The 23,274-nt window shown below is 40.5% G+C and overlaps 2 protein-coding genes and 1 non-coding gene across 3 annotated transcripts in view; 2 read left to right on the top strand and 1 right to left on the bottom strand.

Annotated features, from left to right (window-relative positions):
- Positions 1-399: 399 nt before the first annotated feature.
- LOC137971943 (nucleosome-remodeling factor subunit BPTF-like) lies at positions 400-22,615 on the bottom strand. Its single transcript, XM_068818688.1, has 13 exons — positions 21,412-22,615; positions 17,703-17,875; positions 16,260-16,397; positions 14,226-15,644; positions 8,481-12,650; positions 7,674-7,918; positions 6,268-6,820; positions 5,813-6,020; positions 4,852-5,223; positions 3,696-3,872; positions 3,062-3,251; positions 1,547-1,631; positions 400-1,155 (listed from the first exon to the last, which is right to left on the bottom strand). The coding sequence occupies exons 1-13, from the start codon at positions 22,467-22,469 to the stop codon at positions 965-967; spliced, it is 8,979 nt and encodes a 2,992-aa protein (XP_068674789.1). The 5' UTR covers positions 22,470-22,615; the 3' UTR covers positions 400-964.
- On the top strand, positions 19,675-19,748 carry Trnas-acu (transfer RNA serine (anticodon ACU)). Its single transcript has one exon. It is a non-coding gene; the product is annotated as a tRNA-Ser (tRNA).
- Positions 22,616-22,849: 234 nt separating the features above from the next.
- LOC137971944 (aminoacyl tRNA synthase complex-interacting multifunctional protein 2-like) overlaps positions 22,850-23,274 on the top strand; it is a 5,884-nt gene continuing 5,459 nt past the window's right edge. Inside the window, exons 1-2 of the mRNA XM_068818689.1 lie at positions 22,850-23,003; positions 23,157-23,274. The exon at positions 23,157-23,274 is cut by the window's right edge and continues 23 nt beyond it. Of these exons, the coding sequence (XP_068674790.1) occupies positions 22,881-23,003; positions 23,157-23,274 (241 nt within the window). The 5' untranslated portion in view covers positions 22,850-22,880. The remainder of the gene's footprint in view (positions 23,004-23,156) is intronic.

Here is a 23,274-nt window from a genome sequence, read left to right as displayed (position 1 = left end):
TTCTTCTTTATTTATTGTTGAATTCCAACGAAAGATAAGGAGCAAGCTGGCAGTTTCAACAAATCGGGTTATTTTAGTAAGAAACGAGCACGAGAGAGGGCAAGGTTCATGCAATAATAATGTGCTTCAATTGCTGGTTCGGATAAGGAATTACAGAATTAGAAAAAAAAAAAACATTTTCATCAGTGCAACCAGACATTGGTGAACAACCGTGACTTACCGACTTCACTTAAGATCAGGAATCTTATCTCCTTACAGTGAAGATGCTTTTTAAAACTTAAACTGTATTAAGATTACAAATAATTTGACTTCTTTTTACTAGTGGAAGTGACACTGCAAAAAAAATGTACCAAGTGATAGCTAGGGTACTAAGGCACAAAATAAACATATTAACTGATTAGAGAAACCAAGAATGAATGTCTTTATTTGTTAATTACGGAAGGGATAGTTTTAATTTCCTTGCAGGGTCCGCGGACATGGGAAGATCGCTAAGAACGGACTGTGTATGGTATGAGTGTTCGGATAACAAACGCTGAACACATTCAATATCAAGTTCAGTTTAATACACTGTCCAATGTTTAACGTTGCTTCAATTACCCTTTCCTTTAATAAACACAGGATCGTCAATACATTAATTTCGTCACTCAATCTTCCGTCAGGGGCAAATGACGCTTAAGCGGCGTTGACTCTCCTTTGTATAATTTCACGAGATAGAAAGGCATCACAAAATGTTATTTTTTAGATTTCCACGCACGCAATTTCTGTACAAAGAAGCTCTCCAACACTTCAACACAGTGGTAGTAAGGAGAGTCTCGCTGGTTGAAGTAGCGGCAGTTGTCAAAAATCTTGGTGATATCACTGACAAATGATTCCAGCGATGGATACGCCTTGGAGTTCATGCGTTCTTCAACAGTTGATAGATCTAATACTAAGAAAGCACGAGATAGATAGGCATCACAAAATGTTATTTTTTAGATTTCCACGCACGCAGTTTCTGTACAAAGAAGCTCTCCAACACTTCAGCACAGCGGTAGTAAGGAGAGTCTCGCTGGTTGAAGTAGCGGCAGTTGTCAAAAATCTTGGTGATATCACTGACAAATGATTCCAGTGATGGATACGCCTTGGAGTTCATGCGTTCCTCCACAGTTGATAGATCTAATAGCAAGAAAGCAACAATTCAATACTGAGAAAAAAAGCATATTGTTTACACGTGCCCCAGAGCAAATCTGGTATAAAACGAAGATCCGCTGTAAATACCAGACATTACATCGCCGGCTACGTTTCTAGTACTTACAAGGGAACTACGTGTGTTACAAGATTGGTAAACTGAATCGTCATTCATGGATTGTAAAGGACTAAAGGATCCTGGATCACAACGTACCAACCATAAACCTGTAAGTTACGATCAAACGGCATTCACCGCAGACAGAAACGACCAGAAACATACGAGAGCATAGGTAGACGAAAGGACTTACAAAGACAGATACGAGGAAACGCAATGCCAAAGCGACTATTAATCATTCCGCATTAATGATGTTCGCCTTACCGATAGGATCCGTGATGACCTCATGATAATCGGGTACCTCATCTGCGCTTACTGGTTCAAGGAATGGCCAGGCCATCTTATGACTCTGCGAGAAACAAAAACAACAGCAGCAAAAAATATTACTTTGGCAAGATATTTGAGCCTCTAAGCACCTTGCAATTGGTAACGGGGAACTGCGGCAATAGGGACAGCGACTGTAACGAGACGTCATCACTTCATATCATAAACATCAGTGTTCCATTATTCCAACTCTTTTATCACGACAAATACGGAATAAAACAGATATGAATGGAGTAAAAATGTAAGAACAAAATACATTTATTATTCTTGACTAGTCTTGCTGCCGATCTCCACAAACCGCGCATTCTCACATTGGTTGTTGCCTTGCAGTTGACTGCAAAGAAACGTGATAAACAAGTGCAGAGTTGAGAAGAGCCTTCTGCTCATAAGCTGTTGTTTCGCCGATATATCGTTACCGTCGCCATTGCCTCATATTAGGCATTTGTGAGTTTAAGCAATTGCAAAGACAACCGCAACCCGAACCACTCAGTCCGGAGTCGAGCACACTAACTTTGAGGCCACCGCGCCTCCCGCGTGCTGCACGTACAGCACGGTTATTTCTCTTTTTTTTAACCAACGATATTCTTGTTTTGAGCTGGTGTCCGGCGTCGTTGCTTAACGTGCCTATCAAGTAAAAAATATCTTGCCTGTAGAGGAGATATCTTTGACGTCACCTGTTGTCATTAACGTGCGAACCAGAGTCTCATTGGACGTCAAAACAAGGGGTCTTTTGTTCTTGTGGTTGGCACATTTGAATAACAAGAACAATGCTTGTAAACAGATATCTTCCTATTTTGAAGACCTTTAAAAATGATGAAGAATGGTGTTTTCTATTTTGGAACATCTTCTCTCGTTTCCGAGATATTCACGTTTTTGTTCGAAAATTGATGATGTCACAAACTGTACACATGCCTGTAATAAATCTCAAAATTGTGAATATCTCGGAAAGCAAAACATATTTTTTACTTCCCTATTTCAAGCAACGACGGCGCCACGAGAATGAGAAAGCCAAAACCTAATATAAATTGAGGAGAAAAAAAGTCGGCTTCTGCACAATCTGCACGTCCCTTTTACATTTTGGTACATTTATTGCCAGTTATCTCATAAACAACCAAGGGCTTTGAAAACCCAACTATAAATTCCCAATATTTTATATTCTTTTACACTTCCAATCTTTTTCTAGTTTTAATTCCTGTGTACCGCACTATTTACACCTTGAAAGAACGTGAAATAATCTCGAAATGATTACAATAGCGACAAGTTTTTTTTTCCACACAACGCTTTTGTTGACGTCGTCGTTGTTAATATTTTTAAGACAGAAAAAAGAAAGCAAAGACTAGCATTCGGTCTTGAGGAAGGGCGGGGAAAGGAACAGTTTGGGCGTCGGCAAAAGTAAACCTTATCCGAAAAACATTCCAACCGTTGGTCTTTTTTTAATCAAACTCTAGCGTTTACCTGTAAAGAACGAAGAAGTCGTTTAAGTGAATCGTAGTCCTTAGCGGTCAGCGGTTGTTTATTCTCTTGCGCCTGGGATTGACTGCATCGTGGGCAAGTGTAAAATTCGATATTCTCCGCTTCAGCAGCTGTGATACCAACACAAGCACCATGGAACCAATCTTGGCATTTATCGCAACCAATATAGAATCTGACAAATCAAGTATAAAGAACAATTGGATATCTCGGCATTTAGGTATTGCTCTCTTTGTGTTAAAATATTAATCCTTTTTTGAGAGAAGGGAAGCAAAAACTCCACCTTTTCGCACAATAGCTAACATTAACAGAAGTTTCCAAAACGTAATAGCTCGTGTGTTTGCAGGGCACGTTAGTTCTAGAATGATATCATGTTTTCCGCACGCAGTATATTAGTATCTATTGAATCAGCGCATGAATAAGGATAACAAACTTTAATAAATACAGCGACAAAATGTCATAAATGAATGACACATGTGACAGCCACATGTAAACTGGTCACGGCGGATACAACAGTGTACCGAGTACTTAAAGCCGTTAAAGGCGTTGTCGTTATTTTCTTTAATTCTCTTGCCCCATCACTTTCACCCTCCTTCAACCCAAACACCACAGAACATACTTCCTTTCATCGTAGGGCTGACGGCAGAGGCAGTATAGCTCTTCCTCTTCCACACCACGTCGGGCCTGCGTACAGTCGGCACAAGTCCACTCGTCCATATTTTTCGCGGTTTCTGGGGTAACCTGGACACAGGCTCCATGAAACCAGTTTGCGCACATGTCACATCCGACGTAAAACCTAACGCAAATGGAACAAAGGAAAAGAGCAAAACTGTATGGGGACTGCAGGGAAGTGTGCATGAAGTATCTCGGTTTAGTAGTCATAATAATCGTTAGAGGGGCCGACCTCTTCTTACTGACCTTCTTTTAGGGTAGAGTTCGCGTTTTAAAAATAGACTGTAAAGAGATCACGAAAGAAAATCCTGAGAGACAAGTTAACTAATAGACCACTTTCACAAATGGCCACCACTTTTTCATTTTTTGTATTTATTAGACCTGCTGCCCTCATTTTGAAACAAATATTATTTTGAATTTGTTCGTCGTAGCGAGGCTAGAGAGGCTTATCAGCATTAAAACAAAGGAATATTTTATTCAGCCGCCATTATAAAAGAGGCCCAAACCTGTAAGCTTATATTGCCACTGATTTTCGTATGATTTTACTAATTAGATTTAATTTGAATGCTATAGAATACAGTTAACACCCGTATATAGGAACCAAGATTACTCCAAGTTAGGCTACATAAGTTCTCATAGTTTTAGGCTATCTAGGTTCTGAAATTGGATCTTATTTCCACAAAAGATATCTACTCTATGATGTGGTACAACTGATTTCCTCAGACGAGGACGCTGATACCTTTATCTTTCATAGCGATAAAAGATACGTTTTGAACATGATCTGTGCAGTTTAAAGTGCAATTTGTTCCAGTCGCTGAAATTTGAAGGTCATTATCTAAAACAACAACCTGTTTAATTTTTTAGGCTCACCTGGTTCTTATGTAAGTGGGATCTAAAATAAAATGTTTACCCCAACGGGATCTTAAATTCTAGGATCTTATATTCGGGTGTTTTCTGTATATGAAATGTTCATATATTTGATTTGCGGAAATTGAAATGCATGAGAGCTAGAGATCACCGCAGGTAACAGGTATCAGCTTAACCAGGTCTCAACCAAAAGGAGCAACAAAACAACACAATAATAACAAAGTATAAAGCCTCACTGGGTTGGATCATAAGGCGTCTTGCATACGCAAAACAGTCGTTCATCTTCAGTCTTCCTCTTTTTAGCCTTGGGTCCCTCTGGGGTACTTTGCGAGTTTGTTCTTTCTTTCCTTCGTTTGTTCGGGTGGTTGTGCTGGAGCTCCAACATAAGGTCCCTCTCAAGAAGATCCCTCTTTCTCACAATCTCTTTCTTCAGGGCCTCCTTTCGTTTTTGCAATAACATACCAAGCTTGGACGCCTTCTGTTTTTCAAGCTTAAGAGCTTGGGTTTCTTCCTTCGCGCGTTTTTTCTCTTCTTTCCTACGTTCAATCTCTTCATTGCGATCAATTTTGTCCAACATAAAATCAAGGACCTTTCTACAAATGGCAATTCTAAGGAGCAAAGTAAATAACACCCACTTATTTCTAAACTTTGTTTAGATTTACAATCGAAGACCGTTTCAATAGTGTATGAGAGTAGGAAACACAGAAGGAATAATGAAGTTGTCACCGAGTATGCTCGAATGGTCGTAGAACTACACGAGGGGTTCATGAATCACGTGTTAAATTGCTAGCATGACCAACAACCGCCTCTTTTCGTCTTAAAGGCGCGCATGTGCTTCACCTTCAACTGGAAAATTCAAAGCAATTAACCATTTCCTTCCTATGAGCAAAACTGCCGCCATAGATTTTACTGGTCAATAGGGAACCCCTCTGGGGCGTAAGGTTAAACCATTTATATTATGTATTTTACGTGCAACCATTTTCTCCTAGGCCCAAACATGTTTAAACATTCGGCAAGTGAATCCGAAGAAAAAATGAACTCTTTTTTTTTTCGTAGCAATTAAATTATATCTGTACATATAGCGAGCTGTCCCACTCTAAGAAAAATTGCTTTTTTCATGCAATACCTTCCACATGGGTGCCTCACAAACAAACCTAAAGGCACCACGTAAACCTAACACTGAATTGTTTGACTTGCCTGTTTGTATCTTGTCTTGCCTCCATGGTCATGTACTTCTTATTGTGCAACATGGGTGTGCCAGCAGCCCCACCCCCCTTGCGGGATTTTGCTTTGCTTGCTTGCTTGATTTGCTCCTTGGAGGAATGTTTCATTCGAGATGCAGTCAAGGGATTGGTTCCTCGGACAAGAGTTGGTGTTCCTGTGGCGAGTGTAACAGGACGTGCGACTGCAACAAAAGTGAGTGTTTTTGAATATCTAAAAAAGTTGTTTGAAATACGAGGTGTTTCCAAGAAAAAGCTAAATAATCATTGAGCCCCCTACCCCCATTAAAATAGAGGAAACGACTGATGACATACCAATTTAGTCTCGCAAAGCGCACGTTTACATCAACTCACTTTGTTGGAACAAAAAGCAAGACTTTGTAAGGGAATGCTAAGCGAACAACACAATTCGCCTAATGAACCTCGTCTCACCTGTGTTACCAAGAGTTGTAACTGGGACATGAACTCTGGTGATCTGACTGGAGGCTGCTTGCGTTTGGTTGACCCGCTGAATGACTGTAGGCTTGGGCTGCAATCTTTGTACATGTGGAGTAGCAGCTCTATTCAAGGCGAGACGTGCAATCTGCGTTCGCATCTGGGGTGCTGTTCCCGAGGCAGTCCCTGGAAGTTTGGTTGATACCGTCGGGGTTAGAACAGGCAACGTGCGCCGCAATACCCCAGGGGGGACGGGTGGTGCAACAGTGGGCTTGTATGTGACAGATGGGGAAGCTACGGCAGGTTTCAAAACGGCAATTTTTTTTTGTTGAGTCTTGATAGCATTTTGAACCTTCTTCTTATTCATCTTGAGCAAATGCTGTTGCTGCTGTCGCGCTTGCTGTTCTTGCTGTTTCCGTTGATTTGCGGCGGCTCGTAATTCTGCTGCCCTCTTTAATGCTTCCTGTTGTTCTTTCTTTTCTCGTTCCAAGGCCTTCTCGCGCTCAATGCGCTCGTGATATTGACGAATCTCCCAAAGTTCGAGTTTCGCCTGGTTTGAAAAAAGAAAGCATTCGGTTCTACGGTTTTTCTCACATACGGGGCAAAATTACTGAATGTTGATTAGCTGAGACGGAGTACATCTTTTCTTAACAGCGAGGGCACTTTTGGTAATGAAGAGGGCATGATTACTTGATCTGATTGGTTAACGGTTGCTTTTCTGATCAAGTGAAGTTACATGTACAAAAGAATCTTCTTCCAGATTCTGACTCCGATTAAACTGCTTTTTTTCACATATAAAATACATTTTAAGCGCTATTTCCGTTGTCAGCAACGATTTATTGAATTGAGCTCTAACCGGATGAAAGCGCATTACGTTGATTGTCATTTGTCGCGGCATTGAACGGGGTTCCTTCAATAATTTTGCCCTTTAGGTGATAAACATGTCATCGCATGGGTCCGAGGGAAATTAAGGATTGAAAAGACGCGTGAAATTAATCCTCAATTGCCTTCGGGCCCATGCGATTACACATACTTAGCGTGTAGTGTGAATTTTAAAGTATCTACAAGGTGTGATTGCTCCAGATGCGGTAAAGGGCACAAACGTTTACTTTGTTTTTCAAGTCATTTAACCTCTAAATTCCGCTTGGCCTAAAACAAAGCTGCAGGCTTTTAATTTTTCCACTACCTCTCTACATTTCATCATCACCGGACATGAAAACGAAATTGATAATGAGGCCAGAACAGCGAAACTACTGGGGGTGGAGAAATAGACCTTTAACCGATGAGGCAGTTATCTCAAATTCTGCTATTATACAGCCATTACGCATGGATAGCCGGCTGAGACCATGTCGCTTTTCAAAACAACGTGGCCGCAGTAATCGTCAAAAGGTCTCGTTCCTAACCTCAGGGTACCAAGCCTCCAACACTATTGGCTGATTAGGTGCGCGCCGTTCATCGTCGTCGTCAACGGGTTGTAGCACAATCTTAGGCCGAAGTGTACGGCCGCGCATGCTTTTCGTGGGTGTTGGTTTTGGTGGTTCAACGACTGGCCTGGTAAGCGTACGGACCACTTTTCGCACCATATACTTGCAATTGAGACCATCCGCCGAAACAAATTTCCTGTCGGTAATTTCTGTTGTGGTTGTACCTGAAAGGAATGACAAATAATCTTTGAACTTACAAATATGTGATTTTTGCACTGACCAAAGCAACAATCAATCATTTCACCGATGAGGCAGTCATAGGGTGGTAGTGTGGTACCACTCGTGCCTCCCACCTCTGCGGACCCGGGATCGCATCCTACGTTCGTATGTGGCTTGAGTTTCAGGGTTTTTCTCCGGTTTCCTTCCCTCAGCAAAATCGACTCCCCTGCGGTGCTGTGCTCCCAGGTCATGCATGGGCCGTGTTCAGGGGCCAAGCGCGTAGCCGGCAGCACAGCTCCTTCGGTCCTACCTCGTCGAGCTGCGCCCTTAACAATTCAGTTTTTGACTGCAAAACTGGGTGATTAGCAAGCCAGATAGTAATTAATTAATTAATTAATTTGTATTTATTAATAATTACTAGCATTGCGTTGGACTCCAGCAATTAACAACTTGTGAGATCCTAAAGCTAAATGCATGCAGGAAGATCAACTAAACTCATCCGCCGCACGCATGCAACTGAAAAGTGTTCACGAGGGAAGCAAAGGAGACGCATTGTTTGAATCTCACCTGAGCTGGTAAACACAGTATTGCTGTTTCCACGTGGTGGCCTAACATTCATTTCATCCCATTTCAAGCAGGAGTGAAGAATCCTCAGCTGAAGCCCTGCACCTGCCAGGGTCTTCAAACTCTGAGTGCGGAAACGCCACGCAACCTTGAACAAAGGACGAGGGATTCCTGAAGGCCAGTTAACACCCACTGCACGTGAGCTATACGCATATCCACTTACTTCTTTCATTCCAGCCTTCCTTCCAAGTCTTCTGAGATCATGCTTTTGTAAAGCAAACACGCTTTTAACTGAATGACGCAGGGGCCATCGGGCAAGTCTTCGATTAAGTAGAGAGCGAGGATCTTTGGTGAGTGGCTCCAGAGATGGAAACTTCTCTTCTTCGACTGGTTTTGCCACCACCTTCGGTTTGACAACAATCTGAGGCTTAATCTGCGCGGCCTGGTGCTGTGGTCGCTGCACAGTAATGATGGCACTTGACGTTGTAGCGCCAACAGTCTTTGGAATCCTGGGTGAAGGACTTTGTTGTATGGCTGCACCAGACACTTGCAATGTTATACTCTTTGGTACAGCAAGCCCAAGTTGAGATCCTGCTTGTTGTGCAAGGGCTGCTGCTATCTGTGAACCTTGCAAGATGATGGATCTGCCGTCAGAACTCACCAGACGTATCAGCTGTGAAGGTGATATAGTTGCAGCTGACGTTGGAAGACTAGCTACTAATGCAGCGATACTTTTTACTGGGGCCGATGAAGACTGGCTAGAGGATGAAGTTTGGACACTACCTCTAGTAACATTTGATCCCTGTACGCTTGTGCTAGTGGCTACTGCAAGTGGCCTCGGTGAGGGAAGTATGGGTTTGTGGACTGTTGGAACACAGTGACTGGATTGCCCTTGGGGTCGAGCCTTGATTGGTGTTTTCTGCAAAGGAATACCTCTTACAGTAGTATTAACTACAGAGGGTGTCACAGTCACAGCCAAACCTTTGGGGGATTGAGAGTTTCCAGGTACAACACCCTGAAGAGTTGATCTTACAACTCCATCGCTTGACACCGAAACACTCGATGTCGTGAGCTGCACACTTCTGGAAGACGTCGTGGCTGTTGCAAAAGTCGGAGATGCTTTAGACGAGTTATCAGTCGAAATAACAACTTGAGTTGGTCCTGACAGGGATGGAGTTGACTGTTTTGACACAGACTCTGATGATTTAATACTTTGCAGACTAGAAGCTCCGTTTGAGGTGCTTGTTGCATTTGGATCTGCAAACTTGTCGAACAGTGACACTGTGGAAGCAGCGGATGAGCCAGTGGAAATTAATGTTGATGATGCTTTGGGCAATACGTTTTCACCACAAACTCTTGATCTTTCTCCTTCCACACCTGATTTCTCCGCAGGAAATGCTTCTTGCGTGGCTGTCCCCTCTGCTGGTGGTACAACACGAGAGCAGGAGTCGACATGCAAGTCATTAGTGGCCGAAGACAATGTTACAGAACTAGGCTTTAGTGAGGGACTAAGTGACGTAACATCAACATCGATGAGTTCGTCTTGCTGTCTACTTCTTTCCTCATGTTCAGAAGCGGCAAGAGGTTGTGAAACAGTTGTGGTGCTAATATCAGTAGAGCCACTGGAGCTGCTCACTTCAACATTCATGAGTGACTTTGAAAGTTCATGTTCTGTTGCATAACACGAGGAAGGCTTAATTGACCCCAGTCCCTCTACAATGTTCTCGCATACAGTTTGTCCAGGAGCCCTTTCATTCGTATTTTTGTGGGGAATAACAAGTGCTGTTCTTTGTTCATCTCTTTGGTGGTAAGTAGCCGCATGCGTTGCTACACCGGCAGATGGCACTGTCACAGATGATTCAATAACACCACTTTCTCTTACTTCATCCTCTGTAGTGATTGAAGAAACGTTATTTTCTGTAGAACTAGCATCGTTTTTCTTATCGGTTTTACAAAGGCCATGTGCATTACCTTTGTCTGAAATCAGCTTGGACTCGGCGCAATTGCTATCATTTTTAACTGTCGAGCTATTACTTACAACTTGGCTATCATGTTTTGTCGCACCACCGTTGCTGCCTTTCAAGTCACCTTCTGAAAAAGACGTCTTCACAGAATTGTCGTTCCCTTTTATTTCAGTTTCAAACATCATCTCATTTTCTTTCAAGTTGCTTTCAGCTGTTAAGCTTGGCATCTCTTGTGTATTACTTCGTTGACAATAGGGCAAAATTTGACAACTTGCAAAGTTTGTTTTCTTAATTACGTCTTCATCAACAGGTTCTCGACTTTGTCCTTCTGTTACTCCTGAAGACTCCACGTCATCTTGTTTGTGATTTTCCGCGGGTGCATCCGGCACTTCCGTTAAAAGCTCGTCTTTAGAATCCCTTTTTTCAAGTTGTGCGCTAAATTGATTTAATAAGGATGAAGTCTCGCAATTTTCGTTATCTTTTGTCAGAAGAGTTTCTGCTGCTGTCTCACGCACTCTGACACTTCCACTGTGAAGGTTATTGTTAGTGTGTATACTAGTAGGCTCCAGTAACTGAGGTTGTGAGCAATTGATTGTATCACTGACCGGAGGAGACGTCGCACAAGAATCAATTTCTAAAGTACCTTGATTTTCTTTAACTAGCATTTCGCCTTCAGGGTAAGATGTATTGGAGGCGGCAGTCTTCTGTGTTACTGTCGATTCCACTGATTTTACTTGGTCATCTGAATGCAATATATCCGAGTTCAGTATAGCCAGAGATTCGCCAACTTCTATAATCGTATCAGAAGAATTCTGATCATCAGAATGTTTCTTTAAAGATTCCATTCCTACAGAGCTATTCGTACTACCATTATCAAAGGGGGTATCCATGGCAACATCAGACAAAACATCACCAACTGGAGGGAAACAATCACCACTAGTGTTGATTTCAGCAGCATCCGTGATTTTTGAAGCTGAGAAACCATTCTCAGGTTCAGATACTGTTGATGGATTCTCTTGAGCCTTTGATATAGGAACAGTAGAAGTAACCGAAACAAGTGATGTTGTGGGAAGTTCTGTCCGCGCAATGTCCACTATCTTGCGATCCTCGGTTGATAAAATGGATTCCAAATCAAGGTCCTCAGTTGTCTTTTTGAGAGACTGTTTAGAAATAGATGAAGTAAACGACGTCGTACTTGTAGAGCAGTTCACCAAGTTCGAGTTCGAACTTATAAAAGAAAAGGTTTTGTTAACACCGGTTGCTTCTGAAGAACTGGACAACAAAGATGAAGTGGAGGTTGATAGAGGACTTCCAACCGCCACAGTTTTAGTCGGTAATACCTCGGTAGGCGATAACGTGGTTGTTAAAGGGCTCTTTGAGAGTAGTGAGCATGTTGCGTAGTCCGCAGCCTTAGCTGCGATAGACACGGGAATCACTCTTGAACACTCTTCTTGTGATGGGGTTGTAGGTTTCACATTACTTGATGATGAAGGTAGCGGTTCTGCAATGACAGAACCATTCTCTGATGTAACTGGCTGAATCGTTGGATGTGCCAGGGTAGAAGCTGATGCCATTGCTGGAGATGGTGTTGGCAAGGCAGAAGAAATTTTCGACATTACTTGTGAGGATGGTGTTGCTTTGGAATGTGCTTCTGACGAAGTGCAAGTAACAGAATGAGCAAAAGCTGAAGACGTTGTATTTATGACAGATGCAGCTGTACTTTGCGTCGACGACTGTGGTATCAATGACGAGGATGAAATTGGAGCGTGCTTCACAGTGGATTGCACCATGGAAGACGTCAGCAATGGTGCAGTTTGGACAGTGGAAGTATTCGAAGATTGTGCAGTGCCTTGAACGGCTGGAGTGGCTGTTGATGTTGTCAAGACCCCTTGTTGAGGAGCTACATTTTTCTCTGTTTGCTTTGTGCCACTCTGGGGAAGAACCTGATGTGCACCTACTTTGGAAGCAGGTTTAAGGGCTTCCTTTTGCAAAGCATCTGCTCTTTTCTTAGCTTTGGCGGCGGAAATCTTGTTAGTGGTGTCCAACAGTTTGCGCTTTTTGTTAACGAAGGTGTCTTTTTTATCTTGTCCTCGTTTCCTTTTTCTGCACTGGAGCCCACTTGTCCACACCCACCCACCGCCGCCAAACAACCTGTACTCTTCACCTTTCTGTTTCCAAACTTGGTGATGGGGCACCCAAGTGTAATTCACTAATAATATACGGAATAAAAAAAAATAAATTTAAGTCATCTTTTACAACGTTCTCAAACTGTTATCCTGTTACCTATCCTCCTCGTGCCTTGTGTCACTTAGGGCATTTACAGAGGTCCTCTTATCCCCTTGCTAACAATTTAGAATAAAGTCCATTGACTTCCTTACACCACTGATACATTATTTCTCGTATTTATAATTAAGAATGCGCATCTGATCATAGTCATGTTAAGATGGGCAGTAGAAATGAATAAATTATTATTATTATTATTATTATTATTATTAGAGTGGTTTTCAATGGAGTGTCGAAAGTAATTAGCGAATTGCTTTGGTTTATAATTACTTCACTTAATGATTGGTTCAAAGTTCTCGCGCCAATTTTTCAACCAATCAGAAGTGAAACCAAAACAAATCATGGCTTGCGCGTGCACATTTTCCCGTGCCTTGTGTCGGCTACGTGTAATTACTTCGAGTTTTGATTGGTTTACTGCATTATCTCCGTCCTTTTTGATTGGCCAAAGTAATTAATTTGGTTTTGGTTTTACGACACTCATTTGAAAACCACTCTATTATTATTATTATTATTATTATTATTATTGATGATCCATACAATGTTTTTGAAAATTATCTTTAATCAAGACATGTTTCAGATGAAACATCATCCATCGTCAGTTGTACAATGAGAAATAAACTAAAGTTGAGCAATAAATAGTGCAACAAAGTGAGATATAACATGAATAATTAAGGATGAAGGCGAGAACAGAACAACCACGAAACAAAACAGAAAAAACCAATAGACACTTTGCCACTCGCATCTGTGAACATCTCGACTCCAACAAACATTCCCACATCTTTAAGCACTTGAGAGGTTTTGAAAATTGTCGCTCCCGGTGTTCAGAAGACTGTTTTAAAATCCTCGACTCTGCTTCCACACATTTCCAATTGAAAATTAAAGTAATTTATCCTTTTCATACTAATTAGTTTCTTTTCTTAGCTTAAATAGTCTGGTTTTTTCTGTTTTGTTTCGTGGTTGTTCTGTTCTCGCCTTCATCCTTAATTATTCATGTTATATCTCACTTCGTTACACTATTTATTGCTCAACTTTAGTTTATTTCTCATTGTACAACTGACGATGGATGATGTTTCATCCAAAACATGTCTTGATTAAAGATGATTTTCAAAAACATCATATGGATCATCAAAGCGATATTACTTCGTGCTGCTACGAAGTTTCGGTATTATTATTATTATTATTATTATTATTATTATTATTATTATTATTACTACTGAGTGAAGAGTTAAGAAGGTGAAAAACGTTGAAGCTATCTGCCTGAATGATTGAAATCACCTTTCTGCCACGTTAAAGACTTATCAATTCAAGGAATATTAATAGGGTAAGGAATGTATTTCTATCACTCTGTGTTTCCTAGAGCAACCATTGAAAAATCATCTCCTCATTTTACATTCTATCAGACAGTTCACGATTAAGCAAAATCAAACATTGAAAGGAATAATATTGATTTGCACATTAGCTGTTAGAAGAATAACAATAACAATAACAATAACAACATTACCAAATCCTTTTCGATCAAGTTCAGATTCCTCTTCCTCTTCTTTGTGATCCTTCTTCTTGATTCCTGTGTGTCGTGCCTCAGATATAACACGACGAAGTTCCACGTGGCCTACAGAATCATTCCATACAGACAGATAGCAAATTGGTCTAATAGAACTTTCAAGAAAGGATAAAGCAGCTGCAAACTCTTTTGGCGTCTTTGACATGTGAACAGCCCTTACCCAGGTGGATCGTTGAACAGGCCATGATGGATGCATGAAGGCAGAAGGAATAGCATTCTCAAGACCAACTATAGAAAATCGCAAAGTGTTTAGAATGACCTCTTTGGTACCGCAAGTATCTCCATGCCACTTAAACTCATTTAGGCTGAATTTGTGACTGACACTGCGTTTTTTGTCTCGTTGTTCCATCTGTTGCTGCTTGTTTAAGGCAAGGGTATTGGTTCTGAACTGATTTACATAGGAGGAGTAGTTGCCTTCCTGGCCCAGCCTAAACACAGGCTGCTCAACTTCTTTTGCATCAGAGACCTCTTGACAAATCTTACTTTCACTTTTGGTACTATTTATAGAAAGACAAACAGCTCCACTGGATGAAACAACCGGTTCATTGTCTTTCAATGCTGTGTTCCTGACGTCTTTTTTTACCGACAGAGTGGAAGACACTTCAGTGTTCGAAATAGCACTTTTAGATTGGGAAAATTGACTATTTGGTAATGATGGCTTGGATACTGTGGTTACTATGACACTGAACTTCTTGCTTGGTGTGGATTCTTCTTTTGATTCATGCAGAGGTTCAGAAGTCCCTTGAATGCCTTTAATTATTATGTTGTCATTACCACCAGAGATTTTACTTTCATTTTCAGATTTGTCTGTGAATGTAGATGTATCAGGGTTTCTGGTGCCACTTCCATATTTTACTGGATCTATACATTCAGGTGTTTCAAGACATTCATTGTCTGGTTCACTTGCAAGTTCAGAGGTTCCACTTTCATGCTTTGTATCTGGGGATTGAGCATCCATTTTATTCTCACTACTGCAAGCCTTTTTGTCAGCCAAGCCTGTAAAAGGTATGTCACTATCACTCTTGGCAAACATTTCAGCAGAGTCAGCCTCCAGTTCATCAATGGGAACTTTATTCAATTCACCTCCTTTAACGGTACTTAATGTAGAATGCTCCAAGACAACAGAAAGTCTTCTTCTTCTGTAAGGACTGCTATCTTGGATAACAGACCTTCTGTCTCTCAACACCATTTGCTTCTCAGCACTGGAAGTAATTATGTTGTCCACCTGAGGCCTGGTGACAATCTCTTTTACATCTTTATCAGGGACAAAAGTCAAAATAGCTGAGGAAGGACTGGGTGTTTGTCTGGAGATTGCTCCATCATCTTCCACAGAGGCAGCTTCCTTGACTTCAGATAATTCTGAAAAACCAAAGGAAAAAAACAATAATTTGCTACATCATGTCCATTTCATAAAGGGACAAAATAAATGGAACAATGAGTTACCGTTAGGGTTAGATTTAGCTATATCAAGTCCATATAAAGTGACAAGTACTTGGAACAATAAGTTAATTACATTATTTTTACCATGAAATATCAGTAATGAACACAACTCTTAATTAATCTGTCTTAAATATGAAACATTGTCCCTAACCCCCTGCAATTCAGCTCACTGGATCGGGATGGCAAATGGGAGGAAATACATGTACACTTGACTGACTGGCTGAAATGGTCAATAAGTAAGCACTACTGCTTAAGAATTGAACTGATATATTCTAAATGGGACGCAAGGGTACCACAAATAAAAGGTTATCTTTGTGTCACTCTGCCAAGATTTGAGATTCAAGTGCTTCTACTATATGAAAGTACACAAGAATAATGAACAACGGTTACAACCGATGTTTGGGACTATTTGGCTGCTCACACAAAGGTGAACAGACAGGGGATAAGGTTATGTAAAACACACTCTGCGACTGAAAAGGCCATTGTTGGAAAAATAAATTATGTCAATATAATAATTTATTTTATTGTTCTTACCAGAAAGGGATCTGTCATCTGAGCAGTTGATTTCCACATCTGGATCCATTTCCTCTTTTACTAGTGGTATTGTGGCAGCTTCCTCTTTTCTTTTTACAAGTCTTGGCCTCTGCTTTGTCAAACCAGAGGGAAGATCACCTGAAATTTATAACAGTTCTGAATTTATGATGCCTTTGACACATGCACACTGCGTATTTTATCAAAATTTGCAAAGCACACCAGTTTTAGGAGATATTTGCATATTACAAAATGGTTTGAACCTGGGAGTTACCTAAATGTACCTTGATCAATGGATTTTGGTTGCCCGGGTGAAGGTAGTCCTGAGGACTGTTAGTAATGTGACTGACGTTAATGACAACCTGAGCAGAAGTCATCTTCAGAGTCAAGTGATAGTTGGAAATTCAAATGAATGTTAAAGCAGAGATGCTCTGGTCTACGTTGTGATTGGTTGTGAGGATAGTGAGTCAGCCTTCTCAAAACCGGCCAGAAAGCTTCACAATCTCCTTCCAGACAGAAAATGTTGGACAACACATTTTTAGCTTGAACATGAAGTCACTGGAGATATTATAAAAGCTTGAAAAAAGTTTGTTTCATGTACAAATTCGTGTCCGCAATATTTTTTGGCGTTGTGCACATGAAATGTTCATTTAACTACGGTGACATTCCAGTATTACTTATCAGACTCCAAGCAATTTCGTCGCTTTAAATCCCCCAGATTGCACTAAATTGCATCTTTGAGTGTCTAAATTTAAAAAATTCCCTAGGGGAGCATGCCCCCAGACCCCCCGAGAAGCTTGCGTCATTTGGGCACTTGCTTGAGTGCCTTTAGCACCAAACCGTCTCCACTTTCCTTATGACCTGCTCCCCAAAAATATTTTGAGAAGGCTGGTGAGTGGTGATTGGTGCATTACAATCCGGTGATCTTGCATACTGCTCCCTATCTGTCCTTGGGGTTGCCTTTTTGTTTGGCATTCATTAGTAAGCGTCATAAATTCGTTATAGGTTTGTGGGCAACATCACCTATGTTGTAAAGTTGTAGTATGTGTGCGATGGTTTCAGAAGTCCCTCTTATGTACAGTATTATTGCTGTGGTAATGGCTGAGCATACATTCATTTGAATTTCCAACCATCACTTGTCTCTGAAGATGACTTCCACTCAGGTTTTTGAAACATCAGTCACTACCAACAGCCCTTCTTAGGTCTACTTTCACCCAGATAATAACTTTTCATCAAGGTACATGTATATTTGCATACTGCACTCTTTTGTAAATCTTTAAAATGATGCATGCTACACTTATAAATAATAAATTGAAAGTAAAAAAATTACTACAAGGTAACAAATAATGTCAAATAAAAAGTCTTGCCATCAGTGAAAGTAACGATCTAGTCATTTTCTGCCTTTACAGGTACAGGAAACAAATTTTTGCATGATCAAATTCCTACCACGTGACGACTCAATAAGAGCTTCAGTTATTTCCATGTGCTTGATCATGACTTTGTACTTTGCCTTGATCATGGACAACAATCTCCTTTCTTTTCCATCTTCCTCCAAGCTGTTGATCAATTCGTCAAGATGTGCTTTACAGCTGTAGTATAAAGTTCCATCATTTCCCTCCCTAAAAGGAACCAATTCAACATTAAATATTTTAAACAGTAGCACACATGCCCCATCCCTGTGGCTTATAAGTATTTGATGGACCTTGAAATTACTGTAAAGACTCGCAGATAAGCCGCACTTGCAGATAAGCCGCACCACGAGTTTAGCGACTCAAATTTTGGAAAAAAAGTTTTTCATGAAAAAAACTCGAAAGAAATTCGAGACCATGAAGTGTTCTGTCTTCATCCAAGGCAAACTCGCCAACAATGGATCGAAAAAGTCTTACCCGTAATTTTAGCTCTTTAGTAGAATAAACATCATGTCCACCACTTATGACACATGATTGATATTATTCTGGTATTTGTTAACAGGTATTTCTCCATTCAAGGCAGTTTTTCCATAGAATTTTGCGCGTAAATTTGTTGTTTTCTTGCATGCACTGTGCGAAGCTGTGTAACAAGGCATAATATCGGACGATGGAAGACTGGACACCGAAATTCACAGCACCTTTCCCAAATGGTCTCGCAGATAAGCCGCACCTACGATTTTGATCGCAAATTTTTGGAAAAAAGGTGCGGCTTATCTGCGAGGCTTTACGGTATCTGTTTTATCCTGTATAATAATGCAATGAGTCCATGGACAAAGTCACATGATCTGAAATATGCAATTATGACATTGCCATTTTGCAAAATCAAATTTCCTGGCAGAAAAATAGAAACACAGGTTTAGTCCCTCAAACAAGGTTACTTTTTCAAATAGACCAAGGTTCTTCACAGTGATTGGGAAGGCTGTGTGCCAAGTTCAAGTTCAAGTTTATTGTAGAATTTCATTGTATAATACATTTTTTAATCTGCACTGCTCGCAGGTAGCAATAGCTAGTCGAGGCGAGCAGTGATTAGATGTATATACAAGAGAGAACAAGTAGAGAAAGCTACGGTAATCAATTGTGTTTTACAAACGAACAGGTATATGAATACCTAGTGTACAGAGTATACAGTCAACTAAAATAAGAAAATATCATCTAAAATCAAACCAATACAAAGTGTAAATATGAAAAGCCAAAGTCCTAATATATTTTGTTATTAAGACAGATAAATCAATATAGTCATTTTCTTCTGAAAGTCTTTGGAGTAGGATATTGCGGATTTTAATTTTAAAATTTTAAAATTTTAAAATTGCCATGCCATGCGCCATAAGCATATAGCACATAAATTTAGAAAATATTGCATTATAAAACTGCTAGCCGGGCCCAGAATGTGCCCTAGTCACGTAAGAGGTGATTAGCACTTTAATCTGTTTATTAATCTTGTGTTATGACAAGAAGAAACCTGAGTCTTGTTTCTTTGATCGGCGATCTTTTGTATTCCTTTATTTTCCTCTCCAGTCCCCTACTTGCACTCAACTCCCAAACAAAGTTCTGCTGATACATGGCATGTGCTTTGAGTTCACTTTTGTCTGTTTACCACTTTCTGACCAAAATGAATTCATTTGCATTTAATTATTGAGATGTTCCAAAGAAACTTCCTAAATTAAATACTCAAGGTCAAAGAAAACTTAAGTTTTTTTAGAATGAGTCCGCTAACATTGATCACAAAAAATGATAACAGAAACAACAATGCAAAAGACTAATTTGAAGGTCCACCTGGCACCCTCCACACTTTCCAGGCCTGCAAATGGTAATGCATGAAAGTGATGTGTTCTAAACCCTGTCTGGGGTTTTAGAGGCAAGGATACACACTCAAGTGAAGGAAAGTTGGGCCCTAAGGATCCCCACGCTGCTAAGTCATCTCATTAATCTGCTGCGTTGCCAGCGTGGTAGCCTTGATGGTGTAGTGGCTTAGCATGCCCGACTACTGATCAGGGAGGCATGGGTTCGAGTCCTGCTCAGGGCAAAAACCAATTTTTCAGATGGGTGTGTTGAAAGGTAAAATGCATGGTATGTGTTCCTTTCTCCTGTATATACAAATGGTAATGAACGACAGTAAATCCCACCAAAGTGGCTAACTTTGTGGCCATGTTTGAAAGAGTTGACATGTTTTGTCCGAAACTCTACCGAGTCAGAACTGAGACGTGCATGTTAAGGACGATGCCTACTAATTCAATATGCAGGAAATGTAGATTTTAACAAGTGTTATTGAAATCCAAAAAGAAAATTGGGGGGTAACCATGCATTTTTCAAAGATAATTGGTGAATAATATTTGTAAAAACCTTTAAAATACAAAGCAATGTATGGCGTTCTTTCTCAAATTGAAGCTTAATTCTCTCTCAAAAATGCACGGTTACCCCCAATTTCCTTTTTGGATACGAAGACTACTTACTAAGATCTACTTTAAACCGCGCAAAAATATCACTGTATTGGTAGGCATCACTGATGGGAAATCCAAGTATTTCGAGATGCGAAGAACGTATGTGCAATAACAATAGTAGGCACTGTCCTTAAACTGTCCGTAGCCAGGGTTAAATAGATATCATAAGTTAAGTGTGACTGGGACTAACCCTAACCCTAACCCGTCAATGTGTGTTAAGCTGGATCAGAGTCACTAACTCAGTTTAGTCGACTTAGCAATTATCATGCCTTAATTCAATTATAATAAAATTGAGTTACCAATGCTACAACTTTCTGTGTATCAGACTAAATAGGTTATTATTAAAACATAGTGCCTCAGTTAAAATAAAACTGATTGCTCTTTATCTTGATTTCACTTTGATTGATGCAATGATTGATTGAGTAATGCAAAACTTGTTTAAACGTATGTAAAAAGTGCAAAAATACCATGACAAGTTGCTCATATTATCTCTGTATTCCTTTTCATCCTGCCTACCACATGGCTTTAACCCTTTCACTCCTGTGGGGTTCCCCATTGACGAGTAAAATCGTGTGGCGTTAGACAGAGTAAAATCTATAAGTCTCAGTGACCCATAACTCTTCAAAGCCATGGGCCATAGGCCCATTTCTCTAATTTCCCTTCCCAATCACTGGTTTTTCAGTTGGTCTTTGCTTGTTGTCCAAACCTTTCTTGAAAACTTATCAGGTGAATTCTAATGGCGCCAGTTCCTTCAAATATTGCAAAAACTCATTAATAATTCATGAGCCTAACAGCCTATCAAAACATGGATAAAACATCACATGAGCTTTATATCCTGATAAAACACTCCTCGTTACTAATAAGGCATAGCTTGTTTTTCCTGTATGCTAATATTTACCTCTCACAATTTGAACCATTGTTTTGAGTCCAGAGGGTCACGCTCTTTGTGGGATGTTTTTGAAGCTGTTCAAAAAACTTGCAGCACATGTTTTATCAGGTCGAAAAACACTCAGCTACGCCTCATGTTTTTACACCCCGTTTACACCCCGATAAAACACTGCTGCTCGTTTTTTAAACATTATTTCAAATACAAAGTCCATTTTAAGGAAAAACAAATATATATATATTTTAATTAAAACAATCACAACTTAGCAACCCAATGACATACAGCAACAACTACATTGTATGGCAGATCACATTGAGGTGATCAATAATAAGATTTGCTGTCATGTTGGATTGGACACTTACACAAACAAACGCCTTGCTATAAACCAATACTTCCTTCCTTCCCTATCAACTCCAAGAGGCGTATTTCTGAGCCAGCCATCTCTGTTCCAATCAGATGAGCAGTCCGTGACACCTTTCAGTTGGTGCACCTCGCATACGGGACATAGCCAATCACCATCTGGTACAACTTCCAACGGCGGTTTCAGACAGTGAAGATGGTAGACTGCAGGACAATTTTCACAGCAAAGCAAATCACCCATTTTACAACAGTTTCGGCAGTGATCCTCCGATTCTGCCATTCCTTCGTTCATTATGTCGTATCTAACTGAATTTGAAGCTAGGAACTGATCGCAGAGACGATGAAGAATCTTCAATCTCTTTTCCACCGACGTGAATGGAAATGGATCTTCGGTCTCGCTCGCATTCAGAGCTGAGGTAACGTCGCCAAATTCAGTTTTATCCGACATGATGTAGCTCCGAATAACATCAGGCCAAGTGAATTCACCTAAACAATACATGTGAATGTTGAAGCTGTCTTTCTCGTCGCTCGCTACAAATGTAAGTCCACTGGCATCATCCTCGGACAGTAGAAATCTGAGTAGTGCAAGGTGTATTTGTGCAAGCAATGAAGATTGGTTTGGCGCCTTAATTGCCCCACAGAAGTCTTCAAACCGAAATGGTGAGAGCCGAATAATGCGGCCAAAATGTCTAAGGACCTCATAAATTCCCAATGCTGGTAAAACGTGCTCTGGATCAAGTAAAAGATCGTCTGATGAAGGAGCCAAATTGACTGGCGTCACGGCTTTCAGAGGCTCGACATAACGAATTTTTTTAGTTGGAGTGTTTGACGTTGAGGACCCACGACTAGAAATAGACTCATTGTCACTATCAGAGTCCGAAGAGTCCATCGCGTAGTATTTCCTTGCCGTATTCGGGCGAGAACCTCGGGTTTTAATGACTTGTGCAGAGCTAACACGAGGGCTGGTGTGTCCGCCATGTTGGTTCGTTGCACTCGACAAAGTTGGCGTTTTGCTACTTTGAGGCAGATTTTTAGACGGCCTTCCCCTTCCTCGCCTCATTTCATCGACGCAATCTACAGGTCGAAGCGAGAGCACATGAAATACCGCGCATCAGCAGGCTCTCTCTGTCATTTAGTGATATTTTCCCCTTTTTCTCCTCGATTCACTCATTCAAGCCACATTTCTTACTTCGCGGGGAAAGAACTCTCCCATGATCACGTGATCCGCTAGAATTCATGCATCATACATGTTTTTTTCATTCTTGGTAAAATTTGCTTTAACGGCTTATAGCAACATAAGGCTTACCGTGATTTCAGAAAAAAAACCTACATGGAGGATAAAGGGATTTGAAAATTCGTACGACAAATTAAAATGCAAAAATGCATACCAGATGTAAAGCTCAGGGCTTTCTAATCACTTCTAAAATTTCCCTTGATTCTTTTCGAACCTATTATCATATTTCCTTTCAACATGGCGGCCACAGGAGCGATCTCGATGTATTCTCTGCCAACTTATTACGATAACGTAGCGGTCCCACTACCAAAATGCATGTATAACTTACCTAGTTACTTTCAAGCAAATGCAGGAATGTTGGTTAGTGTATTGTTTCTTTTGTATAATGATCCAATTCATATATCATTTCATCGTATAATTTTTTGATACAACAAAACATTACTGTTCCGTATCTTTCTCACGTATGTATTCGATCTACTATAAGATTAATTCTTAAGCTTTGTTTTGTCTTAGTCCCCACAGGAATCATCAACAAGCCCTCAAAGTTTGGAAAAAAGACAAGACGATATTTTAGTCGAACTCGATGGCCTAAAAGCTGCTCTTGAACAGATGGCTGTCAGTCTCGGGGTTT

This window comes from Montipora foliosa, chromosome 9, assembly GCF_036669935.1.
Source record: "Montipora foliosa isolate CH-2021 chromosome 9, ASM3666993v2, whole genome shotgun sequence".
NCBI classification, from domain to species: Eukaryota; Metazoa; Cnidaria; class Anthozoa; order Scleractinia; family Acroporidae; genus Montipora; species Montipora foliosa.
The sequence above is the reverse complement of the archived record's forward strand: the minus strand, read 5'-3'. Positions and strand labels throughout refer to the sequence as shown.

Coding starts and splice junctions, on each gene's coding strand:
- LOC137971943 (XM_068818688.1), bottom strand. CDS start 22,469: ATGAGGCGAGGAAGGGGAAGGCCGTCTAAAAATCTGCCTCAAAGTAGC. Junction 16,398..17,702: donor TCTTATTGAGTCGTCACGTG/GTAGGAATTTGA, acceptor TATAAATTTCAG/GTGATCTTCCCTCTGGTTTG. Junction 6,821..7,673: donor TGGAGGCTTGGTACCCTGAG/GTTAGGAACGAG, acceptor TTTTCAAACCAG/GCGAAACTCGAACTTTGGGA.